The sequence below is a fragment of the Xiphophorus maculatus genome, chromosome 3 (assembly GCF_002775205.1).
Source record: "Xiphophorus maculatus strain JP 163 A chromosome 3, X_maculatus-5.0-male, whole genome shotgun sequence".
Lineage (NCBI taxonomy): Eukaryota > Metazoa > Chordata > Actinopteri > Cyprinodontiformes > Poeciliidae > Xiphophorus > Xiphophorus maculatus.
Window position 1 is genome coordinate 32,984,990 of NC_036445.1, and position 23,821 is coordinate 33,008,810.

At 41.0% G+C, this 23,821-nt stretch overlaps 1 protein-coding gene across 3 annotated transcripts in view; it reads right to left on the reverse strand.

Moving 5' to 3' along the window:
* Positions 1–2,916: 2,916 nt before the first annotated feature.
* Positions 2,917–23,821, reverse strand: part of LOC102234999 (dual specificity tyrosine-phosphorylation-regulated kinase 1B-like) — a 72,016-nt gene continuing 51,111 nt past the window's right edge. For all 3 annotated transcript variants that reach the window (XM_023330178.1, XM_023330179.1, XM_023330177.1), the window contains 12 exons: positions 19,268–19,437; positions 15,171–15,290; positions 14,575–14,763; positions 14,026–14,173; positions 10,844–10,993; positions 10,137–10,273; positions 8,104–8,250; positions 7,837–7,977; positions 7,368–7,488; positions 4,959–5,141; positions 4,216–4,319; positions 2,917–3,710 (listed from right to left, as the gene is read on the reverse strand). In XM_023330178.1, the coding sequence (XP_023185946.1) occupies positions 3,195–3,710; positions 4,216–4,319; positions 4,959–5,141; positions 7,368–7,488; positions 7,837–7,977; positions 8,104–8,250; positions 10,137–10,273; positions 10,844–10,993; positions 14,026–14,173; positions 14,575–14,763; positions 15,171–15,290; positions 19,268–19,437 (2,126 nt within the window). In that variant the 3' untranslated portion in view covers positions 2,917–3,194. The remainder of the gene's footprint in view (positions 3,711–4,215; positions 4,320–4,958; positions 5,142–7,367; positions 7,489–7,836; positions 7,978–8,103; positions 8,251–10,136; positions 10,274–10,843; positions 10,994–14,025; positions 14,174–14,574; positions 14,764–15,170; positions 15,291–19,267; positions 19,438–23,821) is intronic.

Genomic DNA, 23,821 nt, shown 5'->3' on the forward strand with positions numbered 1-23,821 from the left:
AAGTCCCATCACTACTTTCCTCATTTTTATTGCGTTTGGCAAGCAACATTTAGATGTGCTTTACCACCATCTACTGGAATGGAGTGTGGATCGGGATGCCAAATTATTAATTACATAGATTTTAAAACTAACAACAACAAAAAAAAAACACCCCATGCTCTATCAATTTTGTCTTCTTAAGGAAATTTATTAAAAAGGTACAAGATTTAGAAGTGGGAAGTTGTGTAATCTGCATACCACCCTCCTCTCAATAGAATATTTGTTACAAACAATAAAGCGTGTTTCATTGTCTCTTCCTGAAAACAAAAATCATATTTTCCTGTTGGATGTTTTAAATAAAGTACTATTTAACCCTGTATGACCAAAACGTAATCTGGTTATAACTGTTTCCTCCTTTCTAGTTTGTCCTGTTCTCCAGTAAATCCACCTGCCAGTTTTTTATTCTTCCCACTGTTTCTGCCATTGACTTTTTGTTTATTGACTGATTTGATTTCTCCTTTACTGAATGGTATCAATATATGTAACTATTTTATGTTGCTTGTTTTTCTCGTGTAGACACAGTTAAAAGTCTTTTTGAAAACCCTTCTAGAATCGTTTTGCCTTTGTGGGCACAACAAAATAATACACTAAAAAAAATCTAAAATTAGGGAATGTTTTGTTAGTATTTTGTTTAATTTTGGATCAACTCCAAATTATATATCAGATTTCTTTTCAAAAATCATAGCAAATTACTGTATTTAAATACTCCCGTTCCTTCAAAAGCTGACTTCACTTCCAAATCTTTTCAGGTGTTTGTGGACAGTGGGAATCTCGTTCATCCATTCATGCACGTCACTAATTAGATGGTAAGAAAACCCTAACCCTACATTTCTTCACATAGAAATTTTGTGATGGTGATACTGAATCACCTTTTCTATGATTGTGTGTATTGTGAAGATTTGTGGGATGACACTCATGGCTTTTCCCTAAAAATCCAAACTTGAATTTTCTTAGAAGGACATTATTTTTGGGATCCAGAGAACAGAAACAAAGTCTGGAAAGGCTGTTAAATATAATTATTATTATTGGCAAGTTTTTACTCTCAAACGTCTTTAGAAAAAACATCCACCTTTCACAAGGAATTCTGCCACCTCTTCTTATCTATGAAATTCATGGACAAACAGATGTGGATCCATTTCATACTATAAACAATCTGAAACTTCTGGAAAACCCCGAGTTTTTTTCTCTTTTATTGATCTATTTTGGTTATTTGATAAATTTTTTATTGTCAATTTAGTGTTTTCTCTTTTTTTCCACTTCTGTTTATTTGGAAGTAGCCTGTGCTGGCTTTTTCAGGTTTGAATACATGCGATATTGATGCTATATCTGTTATATATGATGTTAAAAAAGAAAAAAAGAAACATTTTCCCAAAAATCAGATGATAAAATCCAGGATAAGAGATAAAGCCAGGGTTGACATAGCTCCATCAGTTCCTCCTGGATTTATCCGTTTCACAAAGACCAAACCTGACGGGCTTCATAGAATAAATCGTCATGGTAACTTATGTTTTCCTGTTTTGTGAAACCGAACCAAACATCCCGGCCAGGCCAGAGCCAGAACCAGAACCAGAGCCAGAACCAGAGCCAGAACCAGAACCAGAACCAGAACCAGAACCAGAACCAGAACCACAGCGGTCCATGAGGCGTTTCTTCTTTTTATTATCATGTTCTTTGTTTTATTGGTGGTTGGCAGAACAATCGCCACCTACCGGGCTGGAGTGTGGACTGTGGACGTCAATGCTAATCAAAGGTAATTAATCAATACACACATGTATGTGTGTATTGTGTGTGGGTGTGTGTGTGTGATTAGGAAGAAAGGCAGAGATCTGATGTTTGTTGACTTTGGTGTGCAAAAGTATACTCTTTATTCGTATTATATATCCAACTTTATTTTGCCCCGACCCTTCCCCTTCACCCAGCCCCCACAACCAGCGACATTCCCATGTCACCAGTCACTGTCACTGTTACAATAGCCAATCAGAGCTTACCTGCAGAAAGAAGGCAACCAAACAAAGAAGAGCAGAAAAAAATGTTACTTTCAGTTTGTTTTTCTTGTTAAATAGTAATAAATACATTGAGATGCAGTGGTTCTTACTTCATCCTTTTTTCTTAAGCACAAGGGTTAAAAAGTTTTTCATTTCTGTTTCTATTTGTTTTTATTTCATTTCTTTATTGATCTGTGTTGGATCTTTAGCAGCAATCCAGACCAGTTGTCATGGTGATTAGCAGCACAGAGAGGAGGAGCTGTCTGGAGGAGAAACACAACAGGAGAAGAAGGAGATGAAGAAGAGTGCAGGAAAGAATGAGGAAGAGAAGATGATCCGTTTGACTTGGGAGGCGTCACTGTCCCGTCAGCTTCTCCGCCTGCCTCAAGCACCGCCAGGCCAGCCGCAACGTCAGGCTGACAGCAACACATTAAGTCCTGAATATGTCGGCCTTTTCTCTCTCACACATGCGTTTCTGTCCCGATGCACGCACACACACACATGCACACACACAATGTACGTCTGCGTAATGACATCAACTTCAGGTGTCTTCTAATGCAGAGATAACATTAAAGTGGTCAGCTGAACTGGTTGGTTCTGGAAATGGGTAGGCCATTTTCCAGATGACAGAAACAGCTGTGTGTGTGTGTGTGTGTGTGTGTGTGTGTGTGTGTGTGTGTGTGTGTGTGTGTGTGTGTGTGTGTGTGTGTGTGTGTGTGTGTGTGTGTGTGTTAATGCTGCTGATGACCAGGACATGTAAATGTGACTACAGTAAAGTGAACATTGTGAAGAAGGATGCTCCAGCCTCAGTGTGGAGTGGAGTGGAAAACCAGGCCCCTTTTTATCCTTTCGCTCCTCTCCAGAGTTTACAAAACAGAACACAAAACTCCTCAAACCTTAGAAAATCAAATAATATTAATCAAGAATATCTGTAAAAACACACTTGTCAATCATTCCTTTCAAATTACAGTCGTAACGACAACAAACAAAAGCAGGACCAAAGCAAAGTATTCCCCGCATCCTTCTCCTCCTTTCTCCTCCTCCCATGCAGAAGAAATTGTCTCCTCCAGCTCCAGATTCACCAGTTTGTCTCTGAACTCTGGCTGTGTGTGTGTATTCGTAGTAGTTGGAGTTAAAATTGTATGGCTTTAGGGCGTGGTTCAGGTTTTATCAAGAGTTGGCTGGCCCTTCGTCTGAGTCTGGCCTCCCTCTGCCCCCCGCAGCAGGGTTATTGTTGTTGGAGGCAGGGTAGTAGTCCTCTGGGGGCGGGGCTTGCGGCCCTGGGGCTGTGGGGGCCGTCCGAGTCCGGAAGGCGGACAGTCCGATTGGCAGAGCGAGGGGCAGAGATGCAGAGCCAAACTGAGAGGCCTCCATGGAAGACACCGCCCCCAGGTGGTGCAGCCCTAGGGACACGCCCACATCCATGCTGTCACTCATCTGGGGAGAGGATCCCTGCTGACCCCCACCTCCACCCAGGCCCGTCTGGCCGCCCTGCCGTAGTCCACGCCCACCATTTCCGTGGTGAGAGTAAGTCGGGTGTGGATGGTGAGGCGGGTCCAAAAAGTGGCGCTGGTGTTGCTGGGTGGCAGCTGGTTTGTGGAGCAGCAACTGGGTGTATGCTGGGTCCTGACCCCCACTTCCACCATCACTGCCTGGCCACATCCTCATCTGTTGCTGGGAGGGAGCCTGTTGGTGGGGAGACTCTGTTCAGATTAGGGCGTGAACCAGTTTCAGTTTTAACCACATTAATTAATGACTCCTATAAAGAAGCCAGACTATTTCAGCCAGCACAAAGTGGACTTTCTAACAACAAGAGTAGTGCTCTGCCTTCAGAAGCTAACGCTTAGCAAACCTAGCTGAACTCTCTGCAGGTCAGTCCGGTTACTGCGCTGTCTCATTTCTCAGACCACCAGAGAGCCGCCAGGATACTGACAGCATCCTAAAGCAGTTCACTGAGCATCTGTCTGAAACGCATAGCAACACAACTTCCTGCAAACCTTCACAATAAGAGCCTTAACCACATGCACTAGATCCTTGGCTGCAAATAACACCTCAGATTGTATTAAGACAGCAGACATCTGCTTTGTTTGAGAAAACATAGATTAGCACGACTACTATTATAGTAGAGAGAGGTGCAGTGTGAAAGTGGGGGACAGATTGGAGCAGTGTGAGAGAGGTGTGAAGTTTGTACCTGAGGACTGGTCATCTCATAGTCTGAGTGGGTGACAGCAGAGTTGTAGTAGCGGTTGCTGTAACGGTAGTTACGGTTGTCGTTGGAAGAACCACTGGAGCCACCTGAAAACAGACGATTCTCACATCAGTGTCATCACTGGGTTTCAAACATTGACTCATTCATTCATTTTGGTCGATTAATAACTGATATAGACCCTACCAACACTCCTTTACAAAGAATAATGGAGGACAGACTCAGTGTAGAGATTCTGCTGTCCTTCTGGGTTCTATCACACTTTATTAACCAGATGTTTACAGCTGGAAGTCCTGCTGTTGGCTGGTTGCTCAGACCATGACATCATCAATACCTCTACCTGTGGCTTTATCCCACCAGAGGTCAGCTGATGCATGTCTGTGACTACTGAGTCAGGGTCATAGCAGACCCACCCTGCTGGATCTTTTTACAAACAACATGGAGAATGCTAAAAGGTATCTTAACCCACAGTTATTTAAGGTAGCCATCTTGCTTTAATTAGGAACCCAGTCAGATATCCTGGTGATGACATTTTACTGCACTGTTAAGGCTAAATGTGCCAGCTTAGTTGTGACTGGTTGACTACAGAGGGAGGAGATCCACTGAGTGATAGTAGATGTGCTAGATGGCTGTAAAGGTTCTTCCAGGATCCCTCTGGTAGATGAGGAGCATCAGTCAGAGCAGATCTAGCTGCAGAGAGAGAACAGATGGAGAGTGTGGGCCGTTACCAGAGCTAGAAACAGAGCTAGTAGTGGAGGTTGAATGGGAGTGGTCCATGGCAGGAGAGGTGGATGTAGATGAACTTGTGTTCGTTCCTTCATCTGTCGTTTTCTTAAAGAAATTGTGCTGGAGGGCATAAAATGGCGTGATTCTGCTTTTAGGGTCGTAGTCCAGCATGCGCAAGATCAGATCTGAAAAAAGAAAAATGTCACCAGAATACACATCAAGGTTTTATTGTTGGAAAATAACAATAAGAAGTAATTTAAGTGAAATTAGCATGTTGACGGATGAAGTTGAACATATACAGTAAATCATCAACATCTCTTGGAGCTTCAAAGATTCAATTTATGAACACATTAATAAATAGTTTCCGTTTCTGCGTTGCCTGTAGTGAAGCAGACAGCAGCATCACTCAAAGACTTCCTGTTGGCTCATATTTAGTGGACAGAGAACAGGGCAGGCTACCGGTGGTTTAGTTGGGGGGTTTTCAGAAAGGTCAGCTAACAGTGTTCCTGGAGAACATCAGAGAGGAACCCAGAGAAAAGGTCCCGGGTTCTTTCTGGGTACTCCAGCTTCCTCTCACGGTCCACACACAGCTTCTGGGTTAACTGATGTTGTCTCTCCAGTTGTAAGTTTATGTGTGAGATAACTGGAATGATACCAATATGTATTCCTCCACAAATTCTTTTAAGATATAATAAATCTCCTTTGAAATGTCGATATAAAACCCTGGACAGAGACAAAAACAGATTTAGACTGGGTTTTAACCGAGCAAGAACTTACCTCCCCATTTACCTTTGTTGAGGTACTAACCCAAAAACCAGAAGACAATGGGAATAGGCTGAATAACCCAATTTTCTTGTTCTCAAAGGTGTGGCAAGAGGTGCACAAGAAATGTAATATATCCTCATATTTCCAAAAATATTAATCCTTGTGGTACAACCCGAAAATCAAAATTGGCAAACAATTTATTCACCGGAATGGTTAAAAAAAAGATATAAGAACTGTTGGTTATCTATACGAAGAGGATATATTTATGTCATATAATGGGTTTATTGAAAAGTTTAAACTGGAGGGTAGCAGTCACTTCTGGAGATATTTACAAATTAGAGATTGCATAAAAGATAGAATAAAGTTTCCTCTGGAGAAAAATCTGATAGAGTGTTTTTTGGGATTACAGCCTTTATTTAGCAAGGCATCAAAATGGTATAATATGTGGCCATGGGCTAAAAATAATATGCGTAAAAGTCTCAAAAGAATATGGGAAAGAGATCTTGATTGTACTTTTGATGAAGGAACATGGGACTCAATTATTTATCATAATGGGTTATGCATCAGGGAGGCCAAAAACACATTTGTTCTATATAAAATTCTTAACAGATACTGTTTCACACCGTCTAGATTTCATAAAATGAGCATAGGTAAAGACGACTTATGTTGCAAATGTCAAAAAATAAAGGTTGCTCTCCTGTATGCTGTAAGGCACATAAGAGACATCTTGTACCTCCAGTCCTCAAGGGACACTGTCCTGCAGTTTTTACATGTGCCACAATTACAAAACCCAGGAATGAAATGGCTTAATGACCTCCTCCTTGTGTAGATCAGTTCTCCAGAGCCTTAATAACCTAATTCTATTCAGTGTGGTGCAGCAGAGGCACATTTAAAAGTTGCAGGACAGCGGCCCTATAAGACTGGAGTTTGAGACCCCGCTTTAAGGGAATGTCCACGAGTTTCTCCAGTGTGTTAACATTTATGGGGGCTGGCTGAAGTTTAAATGACCTGAATCACTGAGACTTTGTCTGTTGGGGGAAATAAGTGAGGTTCCACATTTGGACACAATGGCTTTTAAGGTATTAAACACTGAATTTGTGGCGTGTTGGTTTGATTTTAATGCTTTGGAAAGAACCTCGGACCCCAAGCTTTAAACTGTGGAGAGGAAGACTGATTGAAAACGCAGCATGTGAGACGCTTGGAAGGCTAAATGGCAGAAATAAGGTTGTAATGGAACAATGCCACAGCCTTCACTCTTACATGTATACAACCAATTTTTTTTATTTATTAATTATGTTTTGCCCCTCACTTTATTTTATGTTTGCTATTGTTTTTTCATGCTTTAAAATTTAAAACTTAATAAAAACTTGAATTACAAAGAAAGTTTGTGTGTGAGAATGTTTGTCCTGTTTGTGTCTGTGTTGTGACTGATGACCTCTCTGTCCCTCTAAGCCGGTGATCCTGCCTGTAGGACTGAATGCTGCTCTTGTCCACCTTTTGAGAACTCTGAAGTGTCTCAGGTCTGACATGAACGTGGGAAAACAGCTGTACAACTTGATGGACTCAGAGACTTTCCTGGATTTTCTCCTGTCTGTGCCTAAAGGTCAAAGTTCATCTTGAAGCATCACAACCATGTGACAACATACCTTTAAACTTCAGGTAGTCACAGGGGGCGTGTCCTGGCTCTCCTGCCCTGCGCCCCCCTGGACCCCCAGTCTCTACACCTAAAATCTCATGAAGACGGCGTGTAGCTGGAGGCTTGTATTCCTAGAATACACACGCATACACAAGCACATGCACGCCCACACACACACACATCCAATCATCAAGCTGTACATTCACAAACAACCAAGTCAATTTTAAACTTCTTGATGCTGAAATGTCTTCCTCCCCAGATACAGAGGGTGAGCTTAAGTCTTCTATTATTCCAAACAACTTGATTCTTATTTCATTCAGCCTTCTGATTGGCATAGCAGGGATGTGTCTGAACTTTGCAGGATAATGGTTTTCAATGGCTGACATTATTGTATATTATATTATCAGCAGGTATTTAAAGAAACTAAAACTAAAGGTGACATGACTTCCACATGAAAAGGGAATGAAAGGACCATTCACCTTCTTCACGTCCTTGTTCTTCTTCACCGTCCATAAGCCGTCTGACAGCTTGTCAAAGTACTTCCTGGCTTTAGGAGCTGCATCCAGCATGTGGCTGGGTGGAACTCCCAAAACCTCCACAATTTTATTCATCTGGTCAACCTGTTCAGATGTGCAAACACACATGGTCATCGTTGTTAAGGAAGTGCATGTGCAGTCATAAAGCACAAACATAATCATCCCATGCAGACAGTGAAAACAGTATTTATATGCTGTACATCTGGTTACCTCGTTGGAGCCACTGAAGAGGGGCTCTCCTGTGTGCATCTCTACAAGGATGCATCCGAGGGACCACATGTCGATAGCCAGGTCATATGGCATCCCCAAGAGGACCTCAGGAGAGCGGTAGAACCTGCTCTGTATGTACTGATAGATCTGTGAAGAGCAACGTAGTGGAGTTACGCAGGGAAGTTCAGAGGCATGGAGACAAGCTGCATGGAGACAAGCTGGCAAAAAGATGAAAGCGAAGATAAATCCACCTTATTCCAGGCAGAGCTGCTGTATGAAACTTCCATTAGGATAGCAGTTTGGTTAAAAATTGAATTACTATTTTAATTAACTAAGTTAATTAAAGTTAGCTAAATGTTTAATTTCCTTGTCTGTTACAATAATATTACACCTACAAAGAAATATGTCAGACGTATCTGGAGGTCCTCTTAAACCTGCCCTCAGGGAAACTGAAATAATCATCCTGCAATCAGATGGTTATTTTCCATCACTTTACTAACAGACAAGGAATTAAAATTTAGATTTTCTAAAGAAAATGAGAACATTTCAGTAATTTAAAGCTTGCAGAGCTTTACATCCCTCCCTCCCACCCTCCTCTCCCCAGTGGTCATCAGGCGATAGGTGGGGTCACTCTGGGCAGGTTGCCAGTCCATCACAGGACCCATTTCAACATGCTTATCATAAAGGTCATTCAATTGCAACTGTCCTAACTCAGATGATTGTTTCAATTTAACCGCTAAAAAATTATTTAGTTGGAGCTGTTTTATTACACTTAGGCATTCTAAATTTTCACTGCATACTGTAGGATGGTTTGCTAGTTGTCTTTCTCAACAAACACAATGTGTATTTTTTTAATGGAAATTTCTCATCTATAAAGTTTTCAATTTTTTCCAACCTGTCTGACTTTGCTTTTGTCCTTCAGCACATCAGGGCAGTGATGTATGCTGATGATACCACAATATACAGTACAGACCAAAAGTTTGGACACACTTTCTCATTGAATTCAATGAGAAAGTGTGTCCAAATGTTTGGTCTGAACTGAGTACAGACCAAACTCTATATGTCAGGTTCATCTATTGAAACACCGTTTAGCACCTTGGCCTGTGAACTTAAGCAAGTTGTAAATTGGGTATATACAAATACATTAGTTTTAAACATATCTAAACCCAAAAGCATAATCAAACTGGAGATTAAAAATTGAACAACCATTACTCAGGTGGAAGAAATTAGACTTTGAGAGTCACTGTGGACAGCAGACTGCATTGGTCTCAGCAGATTGAATGCACTTACAGTTATGGCAAGACAACTACTTGTTATAAAAAGATGTTTACATTACATAGCCTTAAAATGAATCCCTCAAATCATTAGCACAGTTGTCTTGTGCTACTTGCAGTATTTCCTCATGGTGTGGTCAGGTGCTTCACAAAAACATTTAACCAAATTAGTTTTAGAGAAATGAAAACATGAAACTCATTTCCTTCATATGTTAGAAATGTCACAAATGCTAGAGCTTTTAAAAGAGGCCTACCTAATTATTTTATTACATAGTGTTATAATTGTGGAAATATGTTCTATTTCTTATATAAAGTGCTATAATTGTGAATTTATGAATTAATATGTTGTGTTTCTAATATTATGTTAAGTGTGTGTAATAGTTTTATGTGAGAAATGCTTTGTTTATGATGTGGACCTCAGACACAGTAGCCATTGTTACGGCAATGGTTAATTTGGATTAAAAACAAACAAACAGTCTTAGAACATTCCCTACCGTTTAGAATCATATTCTTAGCATCCTTACAAACAGAGAAATATCTTTACAGGCTGCATCAGGAACAGTGAGGCTGTTACTGTGACATCTGCAGAACCACACCAGAGGAACTGCAGGTTTCTGACCAACACCTGCTCATATCTGAGTCCAAATCCCAAAACCTGCTTCCTAGAGCTTCAGTTCAACACATGCCTGTATCAGAGGAGGCTACAGAGAGGAGGTAGTGTGTGTGTGCGTCTGTGTGTGTGTGTGTGTGGGCGCTCACCCTCTGGCCCAGCTGGCAGGAGGATCCAAAGTCCACTATCTTGATTGCAGATCTTTTGGGGTTACACAGGAGGATGTTCTCTGGTTTCAGGTCGCAGTGAATGATTGACAGCTCTGGAGTGGCCAGGAATAATAATGCTGCACAGCAAACAAAACATCGGGGACACTTATTACTAGCACTTCTCTCTTCATGTATGTGTGTATTTCTGCATGCATGCATGTATGTATGTACAAGTCTCGCTCACCAGGACCCCCCAGGGTCTCATCTGACTCTGTGAACCTAATGGGGGTCTCCACCAACATCTGTGGTTGGGGCTCTAAGCCAGATATGTGTGCAGGTCATTTGCCTTCTGATCTTTTGAATCTTTCTCTAGCATGGCTTTCAGTCACTGAAGTCTGAACAGCCGCCAGAGTCTCTGATCATTAGATTCAGAGTCTCAGACTGGGATCAACAGGAACAGAGGGGAAAACTCACACATTTCAGAACGTAATCTACAAATCAACTGAATTATAGGTTGAGTTATGACTAGTAATCTCTAGAATTCATTCAGCAGTTTGAAGGTATGAAGTAGCTTGTTTTCAGGGAGCGAATGGTGGGAGCAAGGGTGAACTGATCCAGAGCCAGGTGGACTGCTCACCTGCTTTAGTGAGACGTTTAGAAGGATCCTGGTTGGCGCTACATGTGAGAGACCGTCTCTGACCACCCACCTGTACAGAGCTGCTGTGCAAACTTCCTGGTGAGGTTGAGGGAAACTCCTCTGAAGTTGGTGTTCCTCAGGAGATCATACAGGTTGTAGCTCAACAACTCAAACACCAAACACAGATGGTTCCTAAACATAAAGTGACGCTTCAGGTGGACTGCACAGAGACAGATTGACAGACAGACACACAGATGGGAGACAAGGATGAAGGTTAAGAGATACAAAGAATAAAGGTCAGGAGGGACAGAACTACTTCTGCCTTTAATAGCATTTCCATTCAACACCTATACAATCTAGACAACAGACGTGGTATATGATTATTCTCTCGTATGTGTGACCTAAACACACATTGTAGGGATGAGTAAAAATGCTGGTTTGGTTTCAAAGGAGCAGGGATGAGAAGAAAAGGCCTTATGGTTTATGTTTCATGTTGCTTTATTTCAACAGTTCTTACAGTAAATTCCACCCTGTACTTTAAATAGGGTACTTTACAGAACAATTCAAACCTGCTAGGAAAGTACCACAGCATGCATTAGCTTCTTTTATATCATGATCCAACCCCAAAACCAGCAACTCAAGATGGACAACTGCAGCACAGGAGCTGTTAGCTACACTATGCTAACCACCTCCCTGGCTCAACACTGTTGTTGAGCCAGGGAGTGATAGCAGGCACAGGCCTGCTATCACTATAGCAACTAGTGACTCAGCAGGTCCTTCTTAGGAAAATATGGCTGCTGATGAAAACTCTGTAGAATTCAGGGTTCAAAGTCCTACACAATGAAAAGGGCAAACAGGAAAGCAATCAAAGGAGAGATAAGCAGATGATACAAATATTAGTATTTTACAATTTTATTTTGGTAAGTAGCTGTTATGATTTTACAGGCTTCTACTTGTAATGCCTTGCAACCACAAGATGGCAGCAATGCACCAAACTGTTTATTGACGAAGCAGTGAAAGACAGTTCTACAGCCTCTTAGCCAGGTTCAAAGGTCAGCCTCCCTTCTCAAGGAGGGGAGGGTTGGACTACAACTCATCAAAGCAGTTCTCATGCTTTGAGTTATTTCTAAGTGTCCTTGAGGTTTTGGAATGTGCTTAGTTTTACCATATTGGTTAGATAAATCCTGTCACAGTGACGTGTGGACAGTAATGGGGCCCGTCATCGCAGTGCATAGGGAGAGAACTAACTGACTTGCTTTGCAAAGCGGTACGCTAACATTAGCCTTTTTAGTAAAATAAGTCTTTCAGCTACTCTTTCTCTTCAGGTAAGTGTTGGGATTAAATAATTCTGTGTTTTCCTCTATTTCTTTTAGCTATTTGCATGCTAGTATATATGCACACTCACATACACATACGTGCACACGCATGCATGTATGTACACAGCTAAGGTTTAAGGAAATGACACACATGACAATGTGTCATCTTTAGGGCATAGCTTAGATAGAGGCCAACAAAAGAAATTAGAAACTGTTGTTAGGGGCCATTTTGCTGTGTTTTCCTATAAGGAAGACATGACAATGGACCAGCGCTGCATTTTAGTCTTAATAAACAGAATTTATGAATTCAACTCAATGACTCTTCTTGAACATCATACATTAAGAACCTAAATGGAGAAAGCATAATCTCCAACATTAGTGCCCTGCCTCGCTCTGCATTAGCATTTTCCCTAAAATAAGCATTTAGCTAATTTTTTAGTTATTAGGTACGTTTAGCATACGGAATGGAGGAAGTCAAAGAAAGACAACATGCTAGTGATAACCCACTTACTAATGACAGCTTTTAGGCTAACATTAGCAATTTGGCTAATTTTAGAGTATACACTAATTTTAACATACTGAATTGAAGAAGTCCATGTAAGTCAACATCCTTGTAATTCTCCACAAACAATACAGTTTACTTTAGCATTGGTGCTAATTTTTAGCATCAGAACGCTGGGTTCCAACCAACGGGCACACTTTGGCAGGCCCTGTTTAAATTTCTTCAGAAATTTTCTACTTTAGACTTAAGATTTAGTTAAAACAGCTGATGAACACCTGATCCTTTGCAGTTTATACTCCAACAGCTGAGCCAGGAGAACTTTCCTTTTAGCATTACCTCATCTAAACCCTGGTCAGTCCAGTGAGAGCAGAGCTTTCAGCCACAGAGCAGCCATTAAACTTCATTTCAACATGAGACTATCTGTAGAGGGGAAAGGCGCTCAGCATCCGGCTGTAGCTTCAGGTTCCCGTATGTCAAAACCTCAAAATAAAAGATCTTCATTCCAGAAGCAGGAAGCTCACACCGTCTGTACGGTGAAGCAAAAGTTCTGGTTAAAGGCGCCAACATACTTGCACACACCTTTCATGCAATGGTGCAGAAGATCTGGAGGACACCCCTCCCGCTTCAGCATACATCACACCACTACTCACAGGGGTTCCCCCCTTCCTCCCTTTTGATTTTATGAAATGGTCACAGAGACAGTGCCACACTTTTCTGCAGTCAGCCACCTCCATGAACAACGATGTTGCAAACTCCATCCAGGAGTTATTAACCATTTGCCAGTTTTATTTTTATTGTAGTTATTTAGTGAAGAATCGTAATAATGAACATTGTTCCTCATGGTGTCAGATAAACATTACTGAAGGTATCCATGTCTCGTGCAGATAAAAAGGTTTTGTAGAGATGTTGACTAGTTGAAGAGAAATGTCAACATTATTGTCTGAGAGCACTTCCACATAAACACAGCAACAAACTTCTGATTAATCACACAACACTTCATTGAGTTCTTTGTCGGGTTCGGCAAGTGAATACCTCTCTGTGAACAAAATGACACAATTCTCCTCACCTGTCTATGTCAATGAGAACCTAATTTTGGCACTTTACATGAAGTACGTCAGGTCTTCTATTAAAAGCAGTAAGAACCTCAGCACTGTCAGCTGCAGCTTCAAACATTTCTCACAAGTCCCCAGTTTTTACAATAAATTAATAATGAAATACTTGACAGTCTGTGGTGATGACAACATGGACCCTGTTATATTTTAGCAAATTAATTACTGTCTGAGAGGTTTCAGTCTGCATTAAGGTCACAGCTGGAATGGCCCTGTGCTTAAAGACGTCATCACAAACCGAATCCACAGAAACACCCTGGTCAAAGTAGCGTAAAACACATCTGTGGGTAATGCTCTGCAGCTGCTGTGTCAATGTTGCTCTTACCAATGTAATATTTCATTTCAGTGTCATGCTTGTTCATAAGCTCCAGCAGGCGTAGTTCGATCTGTGCCTGGTTTAGAAAAGCCTTTTTGTTCTTGATGATTTTAATGGCAACCCACTCCTGCTCATGGTGGTCGTAGGCCTTCACTACCTGCAGACACAAAACACACACACCATATCTCTCTGCATGCTAAAACACTGTGACAGAAGCCAAGTTAATGATGACAAAACTAAAGGGCTAGGAGTTGTGTTCCCAGAAGTGGCCACATGGGGGCATAATGTTTCTGAGTCCAATGTTACAATCATATCAGAAACAAATGTTGGAGGAGAGACCAGCTCAGCTTATTAACAGCTGCTACTCAGCTGGTACATGTCTCAAAGTGGGACACACTAACGTCCCGAAGTCCTGCATTAGTTCAGCTCCAGGGCCGTTAGAGGCTTACCACTTCAAGAAGAGGTGCTTCAGTTCCTGATACAGCTAACTGCTGCTTTCACTTTCACCCAAACATAATGAACACATCATTATATTAAGGTTTGTTTCAATGTCCTCACCTGTCCAAAGGAGCCCTTCCCAATAAGTGAGTCGATCTCATAGCGGTCCAGCCACTTTTCTCCATTTTTCACTATGTAATCATAGTTGTCGTCATCATAGCCATCATTGTAAATTTTTTTCTCCTTTTTCGTGCTGCTATCCTCAGGAGGGACTTGCTGGGCCCGCCGCTTCTTCTTTGTATAGTATACCTGTGTGTGGAAGCAGAAATTAGGCCCCACCTCCAGTCTGATCATTGACCCACATACTATCAGTAAATATAGTCACTATATTTTTAATCTTTCGGTATGAACTGTGGCTTGTCAGTTTTCAGAGCAGAGCACTGAGAAAGAAATGCTCAGTGCTCTGAGCGGTTCTCTAAGCCCATGTGGACAGATGTTGGGTGAGTCCAGCACCTACAGAGAGGAGGACACTGACCACATTCTAGGAAACAGACTTCAAAGTCTATGAAGTGAACTGTATTGAGCTCATGGGACTGGGTCAGTGTTCAACTAGCTCTGACTTTAACACAACCCAACACCCCAATACAGGCAATATGTCCTCCCTATATCATTATTAAAAAACAGGTTTAATATTATATACAGCTGAGAATTTTTACCTCATTGATGTGCTTGTAAGTTTTGATAAGGTCAACTGAGAGTTTCCTCAATGGGGCGCTAGCAGGGTCTCTGAAACTAGGGGGGATCCTCCGCTGGAGTATGGTCATATCAGACAGCACCTAGAGAGAACACAGCACTGTAACCAACCCGAACAATTTCACATCATGACCAGCAAATGTGAAGAGCATTCAGACAACCTCAAAACTGTTGACTCTGTTAGTCATAAAAGTGGCTTGGTGGAGGGGAAAGTGGGTGTGAGAGCTGCAACACCTGGAGAAGCTACAGTGGAACAACATAATGAGCTAAGATGTGGACAAAGTTCAGTCAGAAGACATCTAGAAACACATGTTCTCATTTCTCTGATAATACATGTAATGTAGCCCCCTGAGACCTTCAGTCCATCCCATGGAAAAACAAGCATGCCATGTCTTACAGTCCAATAATAAGACAACAATGAAAGGTCATAACTGGAAGTCCTGTCAAATAAATGTATTCGTAAGAATCTGGGGCTACATAGACATTTGATGAGCAACAGGAATCACTTCCCCTGTCCAGGATGTTGACTGGAGGGCCATTCACCAAGATGAAAACTCAGTAACATGATAAAAACTCCACATTATTTCAGGTTTGCTGGAAGTGATTTAACTTGATTTTAAAACAGAACTTGTTCTCACTGATCCAGCTTAAAAACAAACCTTCATTGTGAGTAGGCCTGTCGCGATAAACGGTAAATCAATTAATCGTACGATAAATCAAACTATCGACGTCATTTCAATTATCGGCATTATCGTCCCTTCCGGCCCTTTTCTCTTTCTGTTGATGACACCGAATGAAAAAAGGCTCAACTCCGGTGCTCTCCACTGACCCTCCCTTCCTCATTTCCTTAGTGTAAAGCCCAGCGCACGGCCGATTGTCGGCCCATTTTCAAAACCTGACAGACCACACATTAGCCGACAGAAATCCTAGGTATAACAGTTTGATCGGGTTCGTTCCTGCCATGGGCACAAAATAATGGGCACAAAATAATGGCTACAAGTCCAGTGAACTAATTTTAAAACCAGGCATTAATCAATGCTTTACTACAATCTACCTGCAATGCATGTGGCTAGTGTCAGTCCTGACTGAATGAAAATCATTAGAACCTACAGTATTTACGTCACGTTAACGAAGAACAGCTGAAAAGTTACCGGGTTTATCAACTGCGGTAGCAGTTTCATTCAAACTCCTCCCTTTGTCATTTCTATATTCTTTGCATGTTGAATAAACATTAATGTTGTTTCCACATATTATCTCCAATGTCCGCTGGACTTCCGGTTGCGCCGTGTCAGCTGTTTGGGATTCCTCTCCGTAATTTCCCCTCAGTAAGCACGGAAGAGAATCCACGCTTTCTGATTGGCTGCCTGTCACATTCAACAGGTGTCGTTAACGATCCCAGTCGGCGAAAATCCCTGATTTAGATCGGAGCGGCAACGACGATCTACCGTAACACACCACACAATCTTAGAAAGACCAACGATCTAAGATTGTTGTAAGGGGAAAAATAGGAGCAAAAAATCGTGTAGTGTGAACTATTGCATCAGGTAGTCGATTTGCCCATCTTCTCTATTTAAATCTAATTATTACTGAAGGGCAACATAATATACAGACTTCATAATCTGCACTCTTTTGGTTGAATGCAGTATTTATTTCCACTTTGGCTTTATGGTGTTTAGTTTTTTTTAAGTGAGTTTTTTGTTAATGGAGACTGAGAATCCATTTTATTTTTATTTTTGGTTGTTTTGTTTATCAGTTCCAGTGTTTAGTGTTCTTTTGAAAATAAAGTGTATCTAACTTTGGCAGGAAATCACATGCATTATTACGTCATTTCCACTAAATCAGTGTAAAAAAGTCTTCAAACAATATTATCGTTTATCGCAATAATTTTTGAGACAATTAATCGTTGAGCAAAATTTGCTATCGTGACAGGCCTACTTGTGAGGGAAGCAATTTTCATGACCTGCTTGATATATTATCAACTGGTTTTGTTTTGAAGAAGGCAAACCATTTATTATGGTGTATTTGGAGGATCATTTATCTTTAAAATGCTCTGATGTGATGAGAGCTTCATTAAAGTGGTCCACACTAGATAGGTCAATCAACCGGGACAGAAACTGTCCGCAACTGGACTAGAAACCAGTCTCCTCTCTATTTTGTCTTTGTTGAATGGCTTCAGTGACCTCTCTGCTGTCATTCTAGGCATGCAGTGATGTAGCTTACGGACACCTAGTGATGACTTCCCTAGGTGTCTGTATCTGTTCTTCTGCTCCACAACAGGTGTTGAAGAATGAAACTGATGTGGAGAATCCTCTCACACACAACAGAAACACTGATTCTTTTCAGTTCTCATGAAGGTTATTACAGTCCACACTGCAACATGCTTGGGTGACTTTATGTTGGCTTGTTTTAGATTTCCTGGCCATTGCACCCTGGGAACAGAGAGAAGACGGTGTGCTGGATGTGAGACTGTAGAAGAAATAGGGCCAGGTTCCAGGTCCCAGAGTCCAGGGTCCATTTATCAGCGTCCAGGGTCCACCAGAACATGTTAACTACTTGTAACTACTCCAACTTTCTCCACCTGCCTCAATTAGCTTGCACCTTCCAAGACAATAACAGTATCCTTCACCCATTCAGCCCCATGGTACACCCAAGAACTGCACACTCTTAAGAAAAGACGATGACATCTAGAACGCCTCTACAAGACAATCAAGCTCACTGTCCCCTATCAAAGCTACAAGGACCACATCACAATATACAAGACAGCAAGTTCTACTCTGACATAATCCATTCTAACTCCTCAAACTCCCACACTCTATTCTCCACATTTCACAAACTGACTAAACCTCATGACAACATCAAATCTACCTTTGCATCACATAAATGCAAGAATTTCCTAACCTTCTTCCACTCAAACATTAAAGTAATTGACATCCACCTTGCCTCCTCTTTCTCGTCTCAGTCTCCATCAGATCCTAATTCATTACCCACCTGCAGATTTTCTCCCTTTTCACCATCACTGGCTGGCTTACTAATATAAAATTCTGAACTTTCTAAAGCTCAATAGCAACAAAACTGAACTACTCACTAATGGTCCCAAATCCCACCTATTCTCTGCTCACAACATCACTTTCCCCATCAACAGCCACATAGTCACTCCTTCCCCCCGAGTTCAAAAACTTGGCATCATTCTTGACTCTTCCCTCTCCTTCCAAGGCCACATCAATACCATCAGCAGAATATCATTCTTCCACCTATGCAACATTGCTCGTCTCCACCCATCTCTCTCTCTCACTCCATCACTTAAATTCTTATCCACTCCTTCATTACTTCAAGACTTGACTACTACAAAACCATCCTTCATGAACTTCACTCCATGCATCTGCAAAACGTACAGTATATCCAAAACGTCCATCTACTTATCCACACTCACTTCATGGACCACATCACCCCTATTCTTAAAAATCTCCACTGGCTCCCCATTCAACACCAGATACAATACAACATACTGTTCAACACCTCATATCTCAATGACCTCCTTCAAAGCTCCAGTAGGAGCTGAAATCCTCTCCTACTGGTCCTCTTCATTCCTCTGACTCTAACCTCCTGAATCCCATCAGAACCAAACACCGTACCCTGGGGGATCAAGACTTTTCTGCTGCCACCCCACCCCTCTGGAACTTTCTTCCAAAACATCAGGAACTCAGACTCTCTAGCTACCTTCAAATAATTACTGAACACCTACCTGTTTACCTTGCCTATTCATTATAGTCTCCTTTTCAGACTTCACCAATTTGTTATATGTGCAGTGGCGGTTTCTTATGGACGACATGGGCAACTGCCCAGGACTTCCTGTTTGTCCAGGTGTGACGTGAGTACAACCCCCCCTCCATCCAAACACCCCCAGCCCCCACACACCTTCCTTCATTCCTCAAATCACCTGGCTGTAACCTACACCTGCTAAGATTTACTTCCATTTATTTTGGCTACTGTCAACCTCTCTATACAGCTTCATCTTAAATAAGGAACACTGATATTAGCGATGGTACAGTGTGTGTGTTACCTGCTGCTGCTCGGCCATGGAGTGGATGGAGCTGAAGGAGGGGTGTGTGTGTGTGTGCTGGCTGGTCATGGCTGGCTCAGCGAGGGAGAAGCCCTGGGCAGCGGAGGAGGAGGAGGAGGAGGTGGAGGAGGAGGAGGAGGAGGTGGGCGGACATCCTGAGCTGCTTGCACCTGTGGAGAGAAGGAGAGAAACCCTCAATTCTTTTTCTCCACCTCCTGTCTTTGACATAACTCTGCTAATACTTTATTTTTGCAACCCAGCAGACCATACACTGAACATCTGTCACACCCTGCCTCTGTTGGCCCACACCATGACGGCCTACACCATGGCTGTGTCAGCCCACATCATGCCCATGTTGACCCACACCACGGAAATGTTGACCTACAACCTGGCAATGTTGATCTACACCATGTTGTACACCGCATGTTGACTGCATGTTGACGCTCACACCACACATTGGTTATGCCAACACATAGCCGTGGACTGTTGGTCTACACCATAACCATACATATTCAGTGAGACGCAGAAAGCAGATTTACTGCCATTGACATAACTCTGCTAATACTTTAAATTTGCAACCCAGCAGACCATTGAATGGCATGAAGAAGCACCATGCGTGTGTGTCCTATCCTCTGGTGCATGTGCAAAGGTTTAAATGTAGAAACATGCTGAAAACATGAAGAGCCCACAGCAGGCCATGTTGCCCCACCCACCTTCTCTGTGACTATTTCACTCAAACTTGCTAACTATTAATTTTTTAAATCCCAAGTTCATGTCTTAAAACGCTCATGCTCAGAAACACTGGGAAAAAATGCACATCACGAATTCCCAGCCAGTTTTAGCCAAATTTAGAAAATAGTCAACTCTTTGTTGACAGTTGATTTTTAAGATCAGAATCATAGAAAAAAAACCAAAACGTTAATACCTGGAATGTGTTGATCCTGAAAATCCCTGCACATGCCAAAGGAGTATTTATTAACAAAGATACATAAAACTTTTCACAATAGCAAAAGATTCATTTGATGCAACACTGGGTAGAATATTATATTTGAAGCTTCATTTTTTTCATGCTCTTCATACCAACAATATTTAAAGACATTTGGACAGACCACCCAGACCTCACCTATATGCTTAGAGGTAATGATGCTGAAGTGGAGAATGACAGTGAAAAAGTCAAGAGTCTTTAAAAGCGGGCGGTAAATGTAATCAGAATCGATATTGTAGTTATGTATTTTCCTGATGTGGTGCTGCCCTGATATCTCTGTTTATAAGCAAGTTTAACCTAAGCTGAAAAATCTCAAATACAGAGCATAACATAACTTGGGTAAAGAAGCGTATATTGTTGTGAAACCCCACACAACAATATTTTCTCCCTTTACAGTATGTGGGGTTCTGTGGGCTGTCACACTGACTAGTGTGACAGTTTTGACTGCCACACTAGTCGAAACTAGTGTGACAGAAGCTAGGACAGACATCTTTGTCCAAGTCAACCTCAGAATTTAAAACCTATGCGGTAAAACTAAAACCTTTTCTGATCAAAAGTGTTCTTGATTTATGTTCACAGGAGGATCTGTGATCATAATGTGGTGTTCTTCATGATGCCTGAATGTTAACAGAAACAGTCTCACAGGTATATGACTGGGCCAGAGTTAGACTACCTGGCTGCTATGGCAGCTTTTAGAGATGATCATGCATCATGGCTGACCTCCCTCCTTTCTAACTAGAGAAACTGTTTTTATTCATTCAAAATTCTCAGAGGTTCCATTTTTAGTAACAATGCCAGTTATTACCTGTGCAGAAACTTTGCAGCTTGATTTTTACTTCTCCCTTCTTCCATATTGTTTGTTTGTGAAGATGATTTCTTTCAAATCAACTCATAAAGTTGTCAGTGAGTCCAACAGCACAGACAGCAACACCCTGATAGGAAAAAAGCTTTCTTCCTTCATGTTTTATTCCCTGGTCATCTTTCCTTCATAGTTCAGTAAGAGTTTATAACACTCCATCATTTAGTAGTAATCCTGCCCTGGATGTTACTGGAGCCAGGTCATTAAAACACACATATGTTGATATGATACAGTGAATTCAGATCCTTGATACTTGATAAACTATTAAATATAAAATCTAGGTTTTAAATTAACTTTCCAAAAAGTTACATGTTTAAAGCCACAGTCAGTCTCTGCTTTGTCTGGATATCTGGAGACTGATTGAAACATTGATACTGCTTTCTGGGCCAATGACCCTGAACAAAGACCTGAGCTGCGTTCCAGGGTCCACCTGATGTTTCACGCTGCACTGAAACGCCAAAGCTAACTGACCGGAGAGAATAGGAGAAACCTGGAGCTGCTGTGGGACAATCTTTAGCCATGCACTTATTTTTCTTTTGAATTGAGATGTTAATTGTCTCAACATTATCATCCCATAGCGGTGCAGTGCAGGTATTACAGCATTTTAATTGTAGTACCAGAACCATATAGTCACAGGACTTTTCAGAAACTATGGGAAGTATATGTTTAGGAAAATATCCAGAGAAGAGCGAGGGATAAATCACACCTAAACGTATTCAGTTGGAAAAAAGAAACTAAAGAGAAACAATAAGTTCTTTTCCAAGAACATAAATGTCAGTCACAGCACCTCTAAAGCTCAACTCATTTCCCCCCAACATGTACAGGACACAAGTAACTTAAAAAGGAACCCACTGTGGATTTCTTTTACAATGACCAGATAGTGTGTTTCTGAATGTTGACATTAGGCACCTAAATCTGTAACAGGAGGCACAGAGAAAAACTTTTTCCACAATATGAACCACTGAAGGTCACCTGATGATTCAGTGTCACTTTTCCTCTTTGAAAGCTGGATCTAAATTCTGTTTCAGGTAACTTAAACAGGTCCCACTAAAAATGACTGACAGATTCATTCTATGGCCAATGTCAAATTTTCAGACTGAGTTTTACTGAACATCTGCTATTCAACACACAAGTGTACACAATATTAATAATATTACACTGATTTTAACAACATTTTTAATCTGCTTATTAAGACTTATTCAGACATGAGGAAATACAGATCCCAACCACTGGCTTATATTTTAGGACTGCACAGCTATTAGACAATATTGGGTAGAAGTACACAGAAATATTGAAAATATCTTTAATATTAGAATAGAATATCTTTTAAATTCACCACCTTTATTCTGGGTAACAGAATTTCGACCTGACAATGCAAAATATCTGTATCAGATATTAATTACAGCTTGTAAAAAAAACAACAAACTATGGCCAGATGCTGGCTCCTCCACTAGTGTTAATGAAATCTATCAGATGGAAAGATTAACATTCTCAATCCGTCTTCAGCTGAACAAGTTCACTATCCTATGAAGGGTTATCCAAACACAACATGTAAGAATATTGGATTGATAATTAGTAAAATGATACGGATCATCTTTCAATAAGTGTCTATTTGCTATATAATTTCCTTATGGTTATGTACATAATTCAAAATAGTATTGCCTTGTTCCCTCTTTGTGTTCTGGTTTTGTTGTAAATGTACATTTTGTAAAGAGAAGGAATTTGGTAACTTTTCACAGACTGAAACTGAGATCTTGAGGTGGAATCAACCATTTGTAATCATCTCAATGCTTCAAAAATGAAGAACTGAATAAATAAATAAATAAATCAATATTATTATTGTTACTATTGTAAAAATCTTAATTTTCTTAGTGAATGAATTATTTCAATGGCCAAACTAAGACTCATCAATAGCTACATGGGCACCAATTTGAGTCATGACATGATTCCTATCATATCATTTACAGAGATGTCTACATATCTGCCTCACATGCTCTGCAGTGTGATTATTGGTAGCAGGAAACTTGACCTTACTTGGGCTCAGATTATCAAAAACAGCAGCTTCCCATTCAGAATAAAGCAATAGGAAACGGATAGCAATAACTTTACTTTTACAAAAGCAGAATAAATGAAAGTTAAAAGCACCTGGAACAACTATCAATTATATTGTGCAATTGTTTTTCTGCACTGCTATACTGTACTGCAAATAGTCTACCTTTTTTAATGCTTAGTACGCTTGCATACCACGTACATTTTTGGAAAAGTGATCCAACTCAGTTGCACATCCCTTGGTTTGTGATTCTGATGTACCTACTTCTAATAACAGCATAGTATTTTCTGTTATAGTCTTGTAGAGAATATAATTATTGTTAATCTTGTTTTTCCATAAATTGTTTTTAATACTGTAAGAACTTTTGTATGGAACTTTATATTTGCTGCTGTTGTAGCTGATTTTTCCTTTTGATAATAAAGGCTATTTCTATCTCTGTAACACACACACGCACGCACGCACCCCCCCCCCCCCCCCCCCCCCCCCACACACACACACACACACACACACACAGTGAGAGGTTGTCAGAAAAAAAAAAATGCTAATGGACAACAGGCGTAAAGTGCAACAAGCAGCTCTTGAGATGATTGTGCCTGAAGCACAAGTGAGGAGTGAGCAAAACTTAATTTTTAGGTGGAAGACTGTGGCTGCACACCTATC